General features: G+C 45.2%; 1 protein-coding gene across 6 annotated transcripts in view; it reads right to left on the bottom strand.

The window, feature by feature from the left end:
* The window catches only part of camta1a (calmodulin binding transcription activator 1a), a 275,197-nt gene that overhangs the window by 102,684 nt on the left and 153,164 nt on the right, over positions 1-19,349 (bottom strand). For all 6 annotated transcript variants that reach the window (XM_076740402.1, XM_076740400.1, XM_076740401.1 and 3 more), the window contains one exon: positions 16,059-16,194. In XM_076740402.1, the coding sequence (XP_076596517.1) occupies positions 16,059-16,194 (136 nt within the window). The remainder of the gene's footprint in view (positions 1-16,058; positions 16,195-19,349) is intronic.

Genomic DNA, 19,349 nt, shown 5'->3' on the forward strand with positions numbered 1-19,349 from the left:
GGGTGCACTCCTTCTGCTCCCTGCCTCATGGTCTGCTTGTCTGCTGTGAATAATGTCCAACGGGGTGTGTTAGACTGAATTAAATATTACAAAGGGAGGAAAAAAAAAACAAAAAAACCCCCCAGAAACAAATGTCACTAAAGAACAGGACGTTTTGTCTTCCTCAAGCAGGTGTAATACTGTATTAAACAACCCTAAAACAGTAATTACCTGAGTGATAAAAGCGTGTTAGAAAAAACAGCAAAACACGTGCTGTTCGACATGATGTATTGCATTAGTCAAAGCAGCAGTATGCCTCCGTTTTTTGGGTTTTTTTTTTTTTTTTGAAACAATAGTGGGGGCCAGCAATCTACATGAACAGATAAATAGCGGTAGCTTCTGACTGCAGCAATTCACACAGGGTACATAATAAAAAGGAATCTGCTCCTGGTCTGGTATCCTGTAATGAAACACTCTTCTTGTGATTAGTGGATGGATAGTATCACACTATTATGATGTTACAGTCTGGTTGGGCAGACAGACAATTTGGTCCCAGTAAGACCAGATCTGTCCCGGTCCCTGTGATGATTTCTTCAATTAAGCCTTCCTGGCAGAGGAGGCCAAATGCTTAACTAGGCAGAATTGGAGCTGCCACTAGCTAGAGGTAGCAATGGGCTCCACTTCAACAGCTCATTCATCAGCCCCAGCGCTACCACTGGGCCACCTGTTCTGACACCACGCAGGGATGGAGTCATTTGCATTCTGCTCCGACCGTCCTCTTTCCCTCTCCTCACTTTCTCCCCTCGTTCTCTTTCTCTCTTTCTCTGCTGATACAACTTTAAAGTTCCTCAGTGGCAGCTCTGGCAGATAATTGAATACCAGGGTTTGATTTAGTTTGAAATCAATTTGGGAAGGGGCTTTTCATTCATTATGCTCCTTGGCTTTGGTACTACGTCTAAAATCCCTCAAACTTTGGCAGGGGCTCGAACATCGTCAATTCAAAGTGAAATTAAGCAGCCCTGCGCTGGATTGACAGGCAAGTAGAACATGATGGGACAGGGAGGGTCGGCTGTCTAGGGAAAGGGTGGACTCTTCTCCTCCCTTCTCCTCTCCTGTCCCGTCCTCTCCTCTCCTCTCCTGGGGAGTCTCTCTCCTCTGTGCTCTTTGTCACCACCAGGTGCTGCTGTAAAATAAGGAGAGAGGCGGAGACAGGAGGCAGCCATGCACATAGCTTGACATTTTAGCCAGCTCCCTGCAGACACATTTGGCAAGTGAGTGGGTGGATGTGTGTATGCCCTTATGTGTTACAATTTGCTTCCGTGAGCATGCACACATGTGCGTATGTGACTGTATTTTTGGTTTGGATATGAGTGCATGTTCGTGCTCGTAGTTTGCTTGTGTTACAGTGATCTGAATGCCTCCAACTTCTCCTTTGGTTGTTTTATCTGCTTCTTTTGACACTGTGACACTGACAGCAAGGCTGACACACTGACCACATCCATTTATGAATCAATGCAACACATTATACAATATGTTACGCTGCTTAATGGAACATTATACTTCGCCGTATTTGAAAACAACTTGGTGCTATTGTGAAGAAATATGGAAGTGCTTCGGCACAGCACGTTCACAAAGCACTTTGCCGGGTGTGAGAGGACTCTTTAACACAGACTGGAGGGCTGAATACCAACTTTCAATAAAGAAAAGGGATAACATTGTTGTGAGAACAACCGAAAGTGCGCCCTAACTGAGAGGGATGCACAAATGGACACTTGGCATCACAGCCACTGCTGGGGACATCAGCGGCAGAGATCACTGCAGGTTTTCTCCACTTTAAAAGCAATTTCTTCCTTTTGGAGCCAAGCCCCCTCCCATTCTCCAACTCCCTTATCTTCTTGTGTGCTTGACTCAATTGTCATCCGACTGACTTGAGGCTGCGTTAGATTGTTAAAGCCCCCGGATATGGTAATCTGTGGGCTGCTCTGACCTTGGGAGAGTGTGTTTGCAGGGTGTCAGACCCCCTAATTCATCAGAGACAGGCCATTAGCTAGCTATCCAGCCACACAAACACACAATGGAACAGGAAGGAAAGTTCTCAGGGAAACAGCAGCAGCCCCCGTTCCTGAGATATCATTAGTTACTGCCTTTCAAAACTGCTGAATTGGGACACTTACCTGACTTGCCCCATTTTTTGCACCACAAGAGCCAAGATGTTGATGAATGGTTGTAAGAAACTGTCACCACCAGAAAATGGAGAGAATAGGGTTAAGGACATATCCTAGCCAAAGGCTTCAACATTAGGGACTAATGTAGGAACACAGATGATGGCAAACTCTTAACTCTGAAGACTTTAGCATTTACTCGAATGAACAGCGCGCTAAATTAAAAGCAGAGAAACTGCAGTGCACGGTTACATTTTGAGTCCCTCTTCGAAGGATTAGCGAATGAAGGACAGGATATGTAAATTGAGCATTTTCAAACAATTTCAAAGATGGTGAAGGGTTGCCACGTGAGGTCAGTGGTTGTGAACAGCCTCATATATCTAGATGCCAAGTGAGATGGAATAGTAATTACTCCTGTGCATCTCTGTGCAGAGACACAGCCTCTATCTTGTAAGCGGCAATGATTGACAGCCTCAATAAGAGACTCGCGCCGCGCCCCCCCTGCCCTACGCCTACACGTCCCTGCGACGACTGGTCAAACCCATCGTCTGGTGCCCCCCAGGCGGGGCACGGGTGACACCCCCCTCTGATAATCCTGCCCATCACATCCATCATGCCACCCTGCTCACCCCGTGAGAGGGCACAACCGAGGGAATCTAATCAGGCAGTCTAATTGAGGAGCAGGGCTAGCCAATACCCGGGCTTGGAGGCTGGCTCTGCCTGGGCAGGCTCAGGGGACGTCAATAACACTCAGCGGGTGTCGATTCATCAGACCTCCTTAATGTCATTAGCCCTGAGAGGCTCGCTTCACCACTCTCTTCTTTCTCGCTCTCCCTTCCATCTATCCATCTATTCTCAAACTTTCTCTCACTCACTTTCTGTTGCCTCTTCTCTTCCCTGTGTCTCTAAATCTATCCATCTCCCACTCTCATTACCCTCTCCCTCACTAATCTTTCCACAGGCAATAATATGTTCACCTTGCATAACAAGTTCAGGACTTGCCTGGAGAATGTTATATCTGCGCGTCTGCGTTTGAGAAATTAGCATGTGTACAGTCTCAACGCCTCCTTTTCCAACTCCGCCACCCAACTCATTTCTCTCCTCCTCCTACCTTCTCTCCCAACCTCCCCCTCTGCCCCAATATGTTCTTCCTCTTGCTCTCCAACAACATGTGGCGCATATTCCAGCTGTTTATTAAACAATGCCAGAGCTTCCTAGGAGCAGGTGATGCAGTCAATTACTCCACAATTACCTGGGTAATTATGCAAAGGAGGAGAGAGAAGAGCAGTAGTGGAGGGATGAAGAGGACACTGGCAGAGGTGGATTGGCTGCGTTGGCTTTGGTTGGGGTCCAGAATGGCATGCAATTGAGACTTTGAAGTGACAGTGCCAGAGAGAGTGCAGCTTTAAAGGACGATGTGCCCCCTCACCTGCCAGAAACATACACTCACGCGCACGTAAACAAACACAGCTTCGAACACTCAGCTTCTGCCCCAGTGCGCTGACATCCTGATTCCTACGTGTACGTGGCTTTTCTGAGTGCTCAAGCCTGCTGCTATTGTTTTGGACAATAACTATACAGTGTTTCTCTGTTTTTCACTCTGTGCTTTTCCTCTACTCCCGTGACACGTAGGTGCCTTATACCTGAGATGCAGGGGAGGAGAAGTTAGGAGAGCATTGTAGGACACAAGCGAGGAAAACAATAGGAAAGAGGAGAAAAGGTGGAATAAGAGCAGACAAGGACATCTGTGGGGAATTGCATGCAGTCCACAGAGTCTTCATACTGATTCTGATTAAATAAGTGGAGCTGCTTGTTTCCTTGCTTTCTTTTCATGTTTGTTTTTTTTTCCCAGCATCCTTTTCAGCCTATATTAAAAACAGGCATATTTGGTAACATCTCCTTTCTCTCAAACCCCGCTCACTACCACTAACAACCAGTGCTGCTCTGCAATCATCCATGTGGACTGTTTTACACATTGACAACGAAGCTCATGTCAGGCGGGCCTGACAAGCATGCCTTGGGGTAAATTGAACCACACAGTGGCTATTCTGAAACAAAAAGTGTCAGATGGAAGAAGAGGGCTTGGCGTATTTCCTGCCATGGGAGCTTTATGCACTCGGATTGAAAATATTTTCACTGGCAGGGTGAATAGCAAATTGCTTAGTGTCAGCTCATCACTTAAGGAGGATTGTTGGTGGGTATAATACTTCCCAGCACATGGCTTCTCCAAATAGTCTCAAGCCAGCCAACCCCTCTTAACTCTCTCCAAGCGTCCCGATGTGATACTGTGGCTGGAGTCCCGTCTGTGGACACTAAGCTTTCAGTTATGACTCTCCAAACTCGTCACTTTGGCTCATATTCGTCTCTGTGTTGCAGATTAATTTATAAATCCCCCATCAAGAGGGAGGTTGACTGACCAGCCAAAGCAAACATGACCACATTTAACTGAGGCACAGTTGAAGAGAAAGTATGGCAGAAAATAACTGGTTTTACAGCAGATGAGATGGTGAGCATTCTGTGATCCTGAGAAAAAGCACGAGCCTTTTCCTGATGAATCGTTTTAAAAAGCAAAAACATTTGTCCTGGGCAGAATTACATTCCTTTTGTTGTCCGTGTGTCCACCTGTCTGTCTGTGTCTAGCAAAGGGGCAGAATTAGATGGTCACATGACCATTCTGTGTTAGTGAAGATGGGCATGAGGGAATTACCTCACAGCTCCGTATCTCAAATCTGTGGGATTAAGCTCCATTAAACATGGAGCGCCGCCGAGCTTTATCTCGGGATTTCACTCTGAGACAGAGCAGAGCGCACAAGGAGGAGGGAGTCGGGAGGGAGAAATAGCGATGAAACGTCCTTCACCTTTATCGACCAAATTATATAAAAAAGGAGGGATGAGAAAAATTGCTTGCCTGTTCCACAGTACAACGATGGAGAGGAGAGCTTGGCCATCTTACACTCGTGTGCATAGCATGCTTAAACATCCAGGCAGCTTCTCCAACACTGGCTGCTAAACTCTGTAGCTGCTCCTGGCACACACACATATTCTGTAAAAACAGGCCTTTCCCCAAGGCGCACTGGTCACTTAATGAGAAATGACCACTGCTGAGCCTTTGCACTCCCCATGCACTAGACAAAAAAAAAAAAAAAAAACACACACACACACTTTTTACACATACACACAAGCAACTAAACTTGCACATGCACAATCAAACAAGCTCCGTGGCTTCAGGAGTAAAATTAATCGTTCAGTGCTTTCCTTTCAACTGATAAAACTGCACACTGCAAAGTTTGACTCTAATAATTTGAAATGCACTTTAAGAGCGTCTCATTAGATTAAGTGAAGGTCAGCGCTTTGCTGAAGTGAGCACAAGAGTATCGCCACATTTCTTTGCAAAGGATGATCATGAATAGCCTGTACATGAATTCCTTAAAATCATCAAAAAGTCATACTTACACATTAGCACATTGTCTGTATCTACCAGTGTTTAAGTTTTCACCAAGAAAATTAACCCGTGTCTCATTCAGTACATTAACTGTACAGCCTGTGAGAGAGAGAGAGAGAGAGAGAGAGGGAAAGTGAGCATGCTGGGAGTCAGGGTGGTCCAGTGATGAACACCTCCTGTGTCCTCCCTTCATCCTCTCTCTCTCTTTCTCTCTCTCTCTCACTCACTCTTCTCCCTCCTCTGGGCTGTTATTGATCTGATCTCCTCCTCTCTCAACTGGAGCCATGATTCATGTTGTTCCGACTGGCCCTCACTCACCACACACAGACACAGCTCAGTCATGCCCTCCCCTATCTATCTGTCCATCTGTCTCTGCCTGCTCTCCCTCTCTCTGCCCTCAGGCAAGTCAACCTGCTGTCCACACAGGGCCACCACGGCCCGGTTTGCTCCAGTGTGTGATTATTATCATTGCTATCATTATTTTGATCATTATTGGCTTTATTAATGTAAGCATTTTTTTTTCCATTAAGGGTCTGTCTGTATATGTTATTAGGGGATTTTATAATTTGAATTGATGTAGCAAGATGAAAATCTTTGAGCAACTACTGCAAAACATACAGCGAAAAGTATAATTGTAGTTTTATTTATCATATTTATTTATCTATAATCTTCTTAAGTTTGCATGAAGCTCTATACGGCTTCCTTTGATAATACAGTACTGAGTAGGTTAAGAGCCATTTCTTGTCCTACTAGAGAATCAAAGGACAATTGTTTGCGCGTGTGCTATTTTTACAACATATAATATTTCCCTGTTTATTCAGGCTTCATCTCTCAAAGTGTTCCAGTCCATTCCAATGGAGAATGTTCATTTTCTGAAGACAAAAAAAAAGGAAAGCTAGAGAGACAGAGAGAGAGAGAGAGAGAGAGAGAGAGAGAGAGAGAGAGAGACAGAGATGTGTGTAGGCCTTGCAGCAGCAGGAGCACATAAAAGCCCAGTTTCAGCCAAGGCCCCTGCTCCAATGTGTAGAAATTAATTGAGTGAAAAAAATCTGCTGTTTAAGGTTGAAGTGGGTTATGGGAGGCAGTGTAACAATTGTTTTCTGTTTGCCAGAGGCTATATATCGTTCATTCCGGCTTTCTCTCTACTCTCCGCTCAACACTCGCCTCTCTCTCCCTCCCTCCCTCCCTCCCTCCCTCCCCACCCTTCCTCCTCCCTTCCCATCCATCCACCTTCTAAGCCTCTCTTGCTCCCTCCTCTCCTTTTCATCAGTCTTTTATTTTCCACAGTCTACAGTCTTTTTGATTCATTTTTATCTCTCCCATTTTCATCCATCACATAGGGGATATTTTTTTTTTGTATCTTTAAACATAATTTTCCAGCAATAACAGGCTCCATTTATGAAATGAGGTTTTACTATATCTGCTTATGTGTATGTTCACTGTGGAAATTCACTCACATATGTGGCATACAGTAACAAGATTTTTCCCCCTTGAGATTCTGTCAGTGAAACTAAACAAATGTACGTAGATGCAATAATTTGTGTGTGAGTATGCATGCGTGTCAGTGCATATGTCTACATGTATGCGTCATTATTTAGTGACAGTGGCATAAACAGGGGACCAGTGTCGACACACAATGCAGAACAAGCTTAGCACCCCCTTGGGCTTAAAACAAATGAGTCTCTCCACATTTAAATGCGCAATAGAAATCCACAGAAGTCTGTTGCTGCCTTTCATTTCAGCACTATCAACAAAAAATACATATCAAAAACGACAACCCTCGCAAAAAAAACCCCCAAAATAACAACAATAACAAAGAAACTCAAACAGAAGCAGCGTTGAAAATCAGCAGAAATTGAAGAAGAAAACGTGGAACAGAAATACAGGAGGACACAGAAGCGAACATCTATTCAGAGTACTGTGAAAAGAACAAGGTTAACACTGATATATCAGCCAGGAATGGAAATAGAGCGATGTAGAGTGCAATGCAAATACAAGATGATAGGAAGGAGAGAAATAGAAGGCAGGAAGATACAAAGTTACGAGGAACAAAACTTACACGACAAGACCATTAATGAGGAGACTTTTATCTGCATTAGTATTTCCTCTGTTGCTCAAAGCAGAAGGGTTAAACCTGTTTCCTGTGTTAAACTCCTCTTTAGCACCCTTTCATGTAAAATATCAAACCTTTCAATATCACTCTGAGGAAAGCACAGTTGCTCACCCTGTATAATTCTATACAAACACTTAACCATTCTCTTTGAACTTTGCAGCTCCACTCATTATACCTCCTTTGAAGAGTGAATGTTGGGAGCAATGCTACATTTTGATTTTGCAGTTATTAAATGTAACACAGCAGCAAATTACATCTAAACCTCTGTGTTGCTGCTTAATAATACATAGGCCATGTGCGGTAGCCAGCTGAATAAATAGCCAAAGAAAAAGAAAGATAAAGGTGGCCGATGAGCGAGACGCCTGAGTGTAACAAGTTCATCTCACTGCAAACGTCAATAGACAAATATTTTTGCAGATGAGGCAGAAAAGCTCCTGTGGAATTATGGGGCCAGCTGTACTGGCTTTTTGAGTAAAGAGGCGATAATGTCACTGGATGATTCCTCCTCAAAGCCCTTGCCCCTCCGTGTATAATAGTATCCTAAACACCGGTGCTGCTCTCCCTATCTGAAGGATATTAAAAGAACCAAGTGTTCCAGAGCCAGCAGGGGAAAGAAGAGATGGTTCTGCCAAGGCCTTACAGCATCCGAAGAAAACTGCTGCTCTTGACATAGGGGTCTGCCTTCGCTACAGGAATGGCCTCACATTAAGGAAGAGCATTGGAGTAAGCGGCTTTTTCAAAGGGAAGAAGCAGATGGAGGTAAGAAAGAGAGAGAGAGGAAATGGAACAAAATAAAGACAGATGGGGAGAAAGGGAAACTCGCAGATTCAGTAAAAGGCATGTCCTGAAGAGATATCCAAGGCATTTCAGGCAATCTATATAATGCATTTTACAGGTTTTCAGGAATAGAAAACCACTCTTTGATTCCACTCAATACTCAGACCTCACCTGACCCTTTGGTCCTGGCCTGTAGACAGAAATTCCCCAGAAATGTGTGAACCAGCCAAAAGCTGGTTGTAGATCATTAAACAGAGATTTTGCAAAGAACTTGCACCCTGACATAAGGGAGGTGAGAGTAAGACTGGTGCTGAAACTACTTGCTTTCCTTTGAACTGCTACCTTTAAATTCAAGTGAATCAACTGAATCTAGCAATGGTTTGAGGTCTAGACGAGAGTGGGCCTTTCAGTGCATAACACTGCGCACTGTATCACTTGGTGGTTTTTTCTCTGAGCAGCATGAATCTCTGAAGAGTATTCTGGCCTGGATCTGAGAAACGGTGGAAGGCAGAAGCCTTGGTGAAAGTTGCTCATTAACATAAAACCCAGGCCCCGTGCTGCCCAGGGATCTGTGTTTCGCTCACGAGACCAAACAAAAGGAGAATTCACACAGTAAGAGCAAACCACAGTCATGCAAAGCCTGCTCAATGCCTGCAGCGCTCTGTTTTCTTCACCCTTTCTCCAAACCTCTTGCCCCTATTTTGCATATCTGGTGCTGGTTCTGCTGTGCTTCTCCCATGCGGGGTTACATATATCAAATGCTGGCAAACTCACTTGATTTGGTGCACCAACAGTATTAATAAGGATAATAAGTGACATGCGAAGGACTGGGAAGCACCCCTGTTTCTTTCTCAAAAGATTTCTGTGAAGTGTCCCCAAAGAATGAAAACAATCATATGGCTTCAAGTCATCTTTACTAACTCATTTTACTGTGCTCCATTAGTCGTCTGAATTGGATTTTACCACAGGAGCAAAGGAGAAGTTGTGTGTAGCTGCTGGACAGTTTTCACTTCTTCACTGAGCCCAGGAGGGAGATCAGGAGCTGTGCAGCGGGGTTGCCTGCATAAAGCCAGTCTTTAAACGGAAGTCAAAGTCCTCAAGTTTTGAGACAAATTAAAATATTTCTGAGGCTGTTTTCTGGGGGACATTTCTTCCTTCTGCAACAATAAAGAAAGGGAACCCTGAGGAGATGACAACACTTCAACATGTGGCAACATGTGGTAAATTAAATTACGGATGCTGCGGATAATGCACAGCTTCTTGACAGGCCCCTTATATATTGGCTCCCTACAGCAGCCGTTCCAAAATTAGCCCCTCAAATCCAGCTGCTGGATTGAAATGGTGATAGCGGGGTCAGCATGAAAGGCAGGCTGAGGGTTTAACTGCTGCTGAGTGATTCGGCAATTGTAAGAAGTACGAGAGGAAAACTAATTACTGCGGTCTTAAAGGAAAACCACGGGTAAAGTGGGCGCTCCCAATGCTGGGGGTAAAGCGTTCATGTGGGAAGGCTCTGGTTCAGTCACTAATAACAACATAACAACCCCCATTAAGCCATTATGCTGGGATGAGGATCACTGCTTTAATCTGCTGTGCCGGATAGAAAAAAAAAAAAAAAAAAAAAATCATACAATAACTGAAGTGGATATCCGGCTCCATCACCTACCTCCAGTGCATGGCAAGATCTAAAGCGAAATACTGCAATCTCAAACAGAGGCCTTGCAAGTCATTTTATTTGTATCCATTGTGATTTGCCTTTATGATAACATACATTTTCTATTTTCTCTTCTCAAGGTTATGTTATCTTGTATTAGCATTGATAAATTAGACTACCTGTAGTAACTAAAACCATACACTTCCTGCGCCTATGCAACCACATTGACTATTATTCTACTGTATGTGAGAGCAGGAGGTTAGAAGCTATAACCATGGTAACTGTTCTTTGAAATATCCCACACAGATTGGTCTTAACTCCTCCACAATCAGGTAATTCAAAAAGGAAGAGCTAGCTGTGTGATCTCCAAGGCAAGGGGAAAAAAAAATAGTGAATAACAAAGCAGGCTCCAGGAGAAGAGAGAAGACAATGGAAAGAGTAATCGATTTACTGTCTTTACAGAGCAGGCAGCTGACTGTTGTTTAAAAGACAGCCTATAAGTTTGAATAAAAATGGAAAATAAAAAACTTTTTTTGCTTTGGGCATTGCCTGTATATCAGTAATCTGATCTTAATTTCACAGTTGACTTGGAGCAGGGGCAGGAGGGAAAGCATGCATAGTGTCACCTCCTCTCAGAAACAGGGGTTTGTTTAGTGGCCTCTCACATCTGGCCTCACAATCTGGTGATATCAGCCACTGCATCTGTAAATCAGTGCTACCACTGCTACTGAAAAGACGTACAGCCACCCAGAGCAACTCTATTTCACAGATATGCCACTAGTTTGATTATAACTTACCAATGTAACTCACCCAGGTGGCCATGAAATTGCGGAGTGTTGTTTGTTTTGTTTTGTTTTTTTTTTTTTCCCCCACCATCTTTTCAAGGAGCAGACAAAAAAGGGCAAGTTTAAAGCTGTGGCTCAAGAGAGTCATTTGAATAAGGGTATAGATGTGTTTGGATGGACACAAAATGTGCAATTTGCTGCAAAAGGAAGGGCTAGACTACTTGTAAAAAGAGGAGTTAAATGTTGAAGGTCATGTGATATTGAAAGCCAATGCAGTGTAGCATCCAGCGCGCATCTACTAGCATCCACTCCATTACAACATTAGCAACTAATGTTTTGACATTTGTCTTCATTATTATCAATGAACAGAGGCGATTGAGCCACCAGCATGCTCCATTACCTTCCTTCATTGCACAGTTGCACAGTTGAAATCACACATTAGGGTGGATCCAACATGAAATGACAAGTTACGGGAGCTAAGGACGCACCAGCTGATTATTTAGGTGGCGGAGGGTAAGAGGGTTGGGTGAAAGGATGGTGGGGTGGAGTTGAGGCAGGAATGGGAGTTGGGGATTTGGTGGAGAACTGTATCGGCATTAAAGTCTGGGGAGTGTGGGGGTGCAAAGCAGCACGGCACACCTTAAGACGAGAAGCTCATTTCAATCGGTATAATTAGCCTGTGGTAATGAAATAAGTCAGAGGCACTGCCACCTTCACTTAAGAGAAAATCGATCTGCGTTTGAGGGAGTTTATTAAAGCTTAGGAATAATGGGGAGAAAAGATAGAAGGGGTGGAGGAGAGAAGGAGATGGGGGGGTCGAGCCGACATTAATGGCTAATCAGATGAGAAGAGGTGGTAGCATTGGGGTAGAACTTGACAAGAAGCAGAACGGAGATCAGTTGGAGTTTGTCAGAGCAGATGTGTTTGAGGTCTCTGCTATTTCACAGTGAGAAGCCAGGGGATGCTAGAGCTATGCACACTATGAGACCTACAGCCTGAATTGAGATGACATCACTCTGTGGGAGAGTAAAGCCGATCAAAACCCGGTGTAACCGAGGGTCCTGAATGATAGACGGCCACGAGACATCCTCAGAGCGGTTGCGAGGATCCCCTTGGAAGTTTGGCCATGGCCAGGAGCTGGTGAACAACTTGAGCTGGGTAAGAGCAGGGTGTGGTGAGATAATCACTGATGGACATCTCTCCTCAGGTGCCCCACATGCATGCCGGTTGCTGGGGGTGCTGCTTGCTCATTTATCCAGCCGTCTGGCCAGCTCACCTGGAGTGATGGGGGAGACGTCAGGAAGGCAGGCTGCTATTTCACGGCCTGTTAAGCGCTAATGCCGCAACATGCCCTGCGCTCCAATTTTAGGGAACAGGGAGCATTACCGCCCAACTCAAGGTTCTGTCCGTCTGGACTGTGGACTTGGAGGGTATGGGGTGGGGGGGTTGCATGTGGGGAGGGGGCAGTAAGGAGAAAGAGAGATGGGAGCAGAGCAGGACAATGAAAAATCTAGTGAAAGAATTAAAAGGCTGAGAAATAAAAGACACAAAGAAAGAGGGTGGAAGAGAGAAAGACACATAAAGAGAGTAAAAGGTAGAGACAGAGGGAGCGAGAGAGAAAGAGAGTAGAGCCTCGGTTTACACGGGCTGCTGAGCCAGCACTGCGGAGCAGACAGGACAGCAGCAGCACACGCTGACATCTACTCCTGCCACGCTAGGCTGACTCTCGCAGGCCCCAGAAGGCCGCTCGCTCCCGGACTCAAAGCCTCTCCCTCGCCGGAGCCACTGAACATCACTCGCCTGAACCACCCACAACACTTGTCCTCTCTGTGCACTAAACCTGGCCCATGTAATAACCACAGAACCTCTATTAAGCACTGGATGGCTGGGGAATCAGAGCAGCAACAGCACAGCATGAGTGATATAAAGACTCTGTAAAACAAGCGAGGTTATGCTCAAGTTATGTCAACTCTTTGTGTTCTGCCTTGTGAAGGTACGATATGAATTATGTATTTAAATGGATCTTTCTTTTCTCATTCTAAATAGAGTAGTAAGCTGACACAGATAGCTCTTTATGCTCTCCTGAGGTGTCGTACTTTGCGCTGCACAGAAGGCAAAGGTCAAGTCATTTGTATGTGCTTACAGTAAAATTGACTGTGCACAATGGGTCATGGATCACATCATAGGCTGCTTACAGCAGTGATGGATCGCCTCTCTGTGTCAGACTTGAGGGGTGAGATGTTTAAAGGACATGACTCAGGACTTCCAAGGCTGTAAGATGTGAAGGTGTACACAAAAGTGCAGTGGCGTAACTCAGCACAGACGATGCGTGCATTGTATTTTTATGTAGAGTATGTGAAATAGTAGTTATGGTCCAATTTCTATGAGCTCCCATGTGGCTTTGCAGCCCTGAGTCAGTTTCTGGCTGTGTTCTCTCTCTGTCTCTCTCCACTAAGCTCACCTTCACACCTTGCACCGGCTCTGCTGCTCACACAGCAATTAGCTCTGGTAAATTAGACTGGTTGCAACGTATAGGAGCTCACAGAACAAAATCGCAGGACAGAGAATTACACTTTGTTCGAAGTTACTGCCGACAGCTCGGTGAACAGCCATCAGTCTTTATGTGCCTGTGACTCATGATGATTCCGCTTTAGTACACCCTTTATCTTATGTTGTTGCATACTGTACACTGCACACTACAGGTTTAGTGATTCAATAACCGCATCTCAGCATCTGACTGCTTACCGCTACTGATGGACATAAAACGCTGTTAATAGTCATCAGCGCATTAGTCAGTATTCATATCAAGAGTCGACCGGGATGCAAAGAAAAGCTCCTTCATCAAACATCCAAAGGTTGGATAGTAACGAAATTTACCTTCTTTCTATTTCCAGCATGTGTTGCTTCTATTTCTGACATGCACATCTTTTGACGCCCCTAGCACACATTGGACACGCCGTGGCAAGTCAGCAAGACCACTGAACATAAACAGCACAATATGCAGCATATAAAGTGAATCTGGAGTGATGTCCTGGATTCAAGAGTCTTTGTGCTTTATTTCACGTGGTTCCTCGTCCACCTCAAGAGCCGGTCTCCTCGTCTATGGCTTGCCAAGAAATTCAGTCTCTTCTCTTAATATTATTTTTATAAAGCTGGGACTGTTGGTCACAGAGGTGTGGATATTTTTATACCGTAACAGTATGTTTCTCCTTATCCACTGTGACATCTACAAGACCACAGAAGAACATGAGCTATCACCGGACAAGAGAAGTAGTGAGGATACAGTGGCTGTGATGTGCCAGTTGAGAGAGTGGCTCTAAAGAAAAACGGCTGCTTTTCTGGAGCATTGACCAGCATTGATGCTGGAAAATAGGACAGTGGCATACAGTACAGCATTCTGTTGGGGGCGGCGCTTCTGTGTGCTGAAGTGGACCTAGATGATATAGCAGACAGCAAGTAACGTAGAAGCAGGGACATTTTCAACTGACATCTGCTGCCACTTTCCAGTAAATGCTCTGCTTTAGACACATGTTTATCTGTATTATTTGTACATGCTTTAGAACTGGTTTGGGGGAAGAGCTGCCTCTTTTAATAACTGTACATGTTTACCACAGAACAGCCAGCTAATACTCCTACCATATGATAGCCCAATGTCCCTGGCTTCTTCTTGGAGGGACACTTAAAAGGTCACCCATGATGCCATCTTTCTTTATTTCTGGAGGCACGAAATATACAAGTGGGCAGTGGGTGGGGAGGCTGGGTACAACTGAAGCTTTATGTGCCCGCCTAAAAGATCTGTCGGTAAAGATAAACTCCATAGCACAATTGAAAATTAGCAACTACGACCATATGCTGTTCAAACAAAAACATATGTTATATTAATTTGAAGTTTTCTTATCAAATAATGCTGGACCTGCATCTTAATGTACTTCTGTATTGCTGTTAACATACAAAAATTTCCACTTGGATCAAATGGATTTAATGCTAGTCTGGCCTTTTATGTAAGAAGGTATAAAGGGCAGAATCACTTCTTAATCCCTGTCTGTACAGATTCACATGTATTCCGCGGGGACTGACAAAGATCGAGTCTACACACTAAAGAATACTGTACATAATCTCTATCCACTTGTTAATATAACTGTATCAATGCAAGTTGACTGACTGAACCTTCTGTAAAGCGTCTGGCAGAAGCTGGAAAAATATATAACAGTCCAAAAGGATGGATGTGCAGAGTCCCAACAGGTTATCAGACCACTGCAGGACCAGAGATGACACTGAGCTGGCCAGGCGAAGGAAGAGGCCATTTTCTTGGAGTGACAAATATCTGGAGGAGTACAAACAGAGAGCAGAGCCCCTGTTGGGAGAATGCCTGAGCTTTGTCTTTGTCACACTGTGTGACACAGACGCACAGCACCACTCCCTGAGGTGTGTGGTTATGTGTACGTGTGCGTGAATAGCGCGCAGGTGTTTGTGTGCGTGCAGGTGCGCACACACACACTGATGGAGGACCGAAATCTCCCGCCCTCACATCACTACACTATCTCCACTCCCGTGCTTGTGGCAACTGCGCTTGCGGCACAACAATAGTGCTGAACCCAAACTTCAGTACTATTGAAAGCAAAGGAAGTGAGACTTGCCTGGTTCCATATATGTGCCTGCTGATAAATCAGCCAGGGTGCCAACACTGCATTGCCACCACCTCAGGTCGAGCAAGATTGAGCCTGGGTGAGCCAAGGACAGACACAACTGGGCTTTTTATGGTAGCGGCTGGTATGGGGAGTGACTTGGAGTGAGGTGAGGGAACGCTAGCTCCACAGTACTGCTTTGAGCCAGCAAGATTAATGTAGGCTCTCTGGAGCAAAGGCAACATCCAGAGCCTTAATAAGGTACAAACAATCGGTTCCACTCCACTGGCTTCCCAGGGAAAACTATTGTTGTGCCGCATTGTTTCTTGGTAAGGCTCCTTGGAGACACGGGCCGACTGCAGCATGTGACTGTCTCCATTACAGCCAGGGGAGAGCTCACTGTAGACCTGTGTTTGTCTGTGTCAGGGTGAAGGTTGGCTCGCGCCCGCCCCGTACCCACCCCCCACCCCGCCTCTTTCCCCGTTCACTCCCTCTAAATCCAAACTCTTGTAAAGCGCACTCACCTCAACTCCCTGTACTTTCAACTTCATGTGATCCTCCCGTGTGGTCTTCCCGTCTTTCCTCTTCTTCCAACAGTAGCCATCCTTTCTGTACTTCACCTTCTTCCTATTGTACAATATCATCGACCCATTCTGCGGCCTGGATCCGTGGAGACGGGACAGAGAGAGGGAGAGCAAAAGAGAGAAAGATGAAATGAGATGAGAAGAATTTTTAGGCAAAGCTACAGCACAGCTCAGGGACTCATTTTAGAGATGTACAAAGAGGCCCGACACGACTCTGCGCCAGGCAGAAAATGCACCAGTGACTTAGATGACAAGACTTCTTTATGGTGTTTTTCAGCATTGGTATGCACAGTTTGACAATGAACAAAGCACCCTTCAGCATACATTTCTCCCAATGAGAAGTGCGTGTGCTCCGAGCAGCTGAAGTGACACTCCTCACGGAGTAAATTACATGAAGGCCAGTGTGTAAGGCAAGCAGCGTGGGGGTGGGGGGTGGGTCCCATCCTTATCTCTCATTCATCCAACTTAAATGATTTGTGGTGTTGGAAGTCCCTGGGGGTAAAAGAAGATCCTCCCTCACTCTCCATTCATAATTCATCCTGCCTCCACCAGACCACAGCCTGTAGGCTCATAATGATATAATGTAACTATTTGATGATAATCTGCCTTTCCACTTCGATTTGTAATAGAGGCATTTGGCGCTCAGTGTTAAACATTCACAGAAAGTGTAGCATAAAACATTTATGACTTACTCAACAATTAGCGAGCAGTTCAACATAGTTTTGTGCGAGTGTATTTGTGCGTATTGTGGAGTGGCTGTGCGTCATCAGACTGAATCCATACGTATGCCACACAGCGCATCAGTTCCTCACACACTTTTGCACTCCTCCGACACACACACACACACACACACACACACACACACACGCTACACACAGCTGCTATGATTTGGAGCTCTCCCAAATGAGAACAGGTTTGCCTGAGTGTTTGGTGCCTCGCAGTGAATGAGTGGGAAAGCCGCCTGCCCAAGCTGCTGAGGAAGCAGTGTAACTGTTGAGGGGGGCTTAACCATCCAGTCAGCTGGTGAGCCTTGTTAGCCTTGTGCTCACTGCGCACATGCATAGACACAACACACACACACACACACACACACACACACACACACAGCCACAAACATATAAAACTAGAAACACAAATAACTAGAAAAACTCATCAAAGCAAAGAACAAAAGCCGAGTTGATTCGTCTCTTCTGCAGCAATATTCAAACTAAGAAAACCCAACGGTTGTTTTGCATTGTTTTGTTGTTTATTGTAAACACTTTTTTTCATAAGGTTTATTTATAACGCTGCATGCATCATTTTGCAGGGCTGTCTTTGGGGGCCGGGGCGCATGTTTATCTTGGTATCACTCATCAATCATTTTCCCGGCCGGATCTCAGGGGCCACTGGAGAGGGAGGAGAAGGGGGAGGTGGGGTCCCTGCAGTCCCCCCTCTGTGGCCCCTGACAGCACCTTCTAATGAGAGACGCCACTCACACACTGACGTGCTCACTCCTTGCTGATCTCCCTTCTTCCCTTTCCTCCTCCCTTCCTCTCTCCACAGCCCTCTCTTCTTGCCGTCAGTCAACTTAAGCTGTGCACTAGGGAATGTCTTTGTCTCCTCCCTCGCTCCAACTCCTCTCCTGCTTTCTCTCCCTCTTGTTTCATCTGTCTCAGGATCCCTCACCTCCACTCTCCCACACCTCCCCCTCTCCTGCTGTCTTCTCCTCACTCACTGCCCTCTCTTGTTTAGTCGTCAGCATGCTTTGCAGAAAACGACTATTAAACAGACATTTTTATTGGTCAGTTTGAAAAGTGGAACTGCTCAATGGCTGTATGGGATATACAAGAAGTATAAATTGTCTTCTCGTTTACAGCATCCGTAATGTCACCCATCGTGGAGCCGTGATCATAAATGGCACTCATGAACTAAGAACTTTGCAGATTGCAGCAATCTCGACATGTACTCCTACAGATTTGCATCCCAAATGTCACTTGAAGGACACTCATTGGACATGCCTGTATCAGCACTTGGTATCAATCAAACACCGGAATGGTTCCCTCCAACGGTGTGATCCTCTTATTTGTTTCAATATCATTTGGGGTTTTGTCCTTCAAAAGATACCAGGAGTGTGTGCTTCTTAAAATGTAGCTCTGCTTGAGACAAAAAGATGGGCGCGGATGAGATAAGGCAGAAAATCAAATGACACAGGGCTATCTGATCTCCTCCAGAGCACTGGAAATTGGGGTGAGGCTTCGGTGTCAGAGGCTCCACGCCGTATTTATCGGCTCTGTGCAAAAACTTATTCGCTCAGCTATTTTTGAGGGACTGTTAGGTAGATGCTATTTTCAATTCAAGGCACTTTGGACCCAGAGGAGAGAGCCCAGGCACCCACTCTGGAGTAGTCTGAGGCATAGGCCAGTCTAAAATGCATGCTATGGCAACATAATGTGTCTCTTCTCCCTCCCGCTGTCTCCCCCTCTCTTTCCCTCCCAGTCATCTCCTACCACTGTATACTTAGGCGCTTCAATTAATCTTATCAGAATTATACATATTTATACATGAGGGGAAAAAGCTAACTGCTCTGTTATCAAAGAAGCGTGACAGGAGGCCCTCTGTCTCAGATGCCTAAATGTGGCAGATTAATATGGAAATACAGGCCTCTGACAAAGTGCACACAAGCTCCAGAGCCGCCTCTCTCCTCTTTGGAGTTTGCAGCGATAATAAGCTTTACCCTCAGGGTGGTGTTAGGCCTTGTCCAGTCCTTTAGGAATCATTCATTTACCCAGGTAATGGCATTCACTCAATCAGATTTGTTCATTTGAAAAAGTCAGGGGAGGGTGGGGGGTTTATGAGGTTGGTGACGTGTTCAGCATGAGCAACGAAGGCAAAGGAGGGGAGCCCTGGCCCACAGACAGGCAAAACTCCCTCACAGGCTCAGCTTCACTGTCTAAAGGCCTCCAGGCACTGACAGAGAAAGGAGGACTAAGCTAAAAAAGACAGACAGAGAGACAAATCTGCATGAGTGTGAGAGATTCTCCTGTTCCAACAAGGATCAGTGTGGAGAATCCACAGCTCGGGTGAATCATCCTAAAATCCTAAAATGTGAAAGCGCAGTGATGAAACTTCTGACTAGAATAAACATCATATTTATGCAAAACACAAACAGGCTTATTTTGCGAGTGTATACATGTTTTTGGCAACTATTAGAAACTAAAAAAAAAGAAAAACACAGTATGTCTCCACATTGCT

This window comes from Chaetodon auriga, chromosome 10 (genome assembly GCF_051107435.1).
Source record: "Chaetodon auriga isolate fChaAug3 chromosome 10, fChaAug3.hap1, whole genome shotgun sequence".
Classification (NCBI taxonomy): Eukaryota; Metazoa; Chordata; class Actinopteri; order Chaetodontiformes; family Chaetodontidae; genus Chaetodon; species Chaetodon auriga.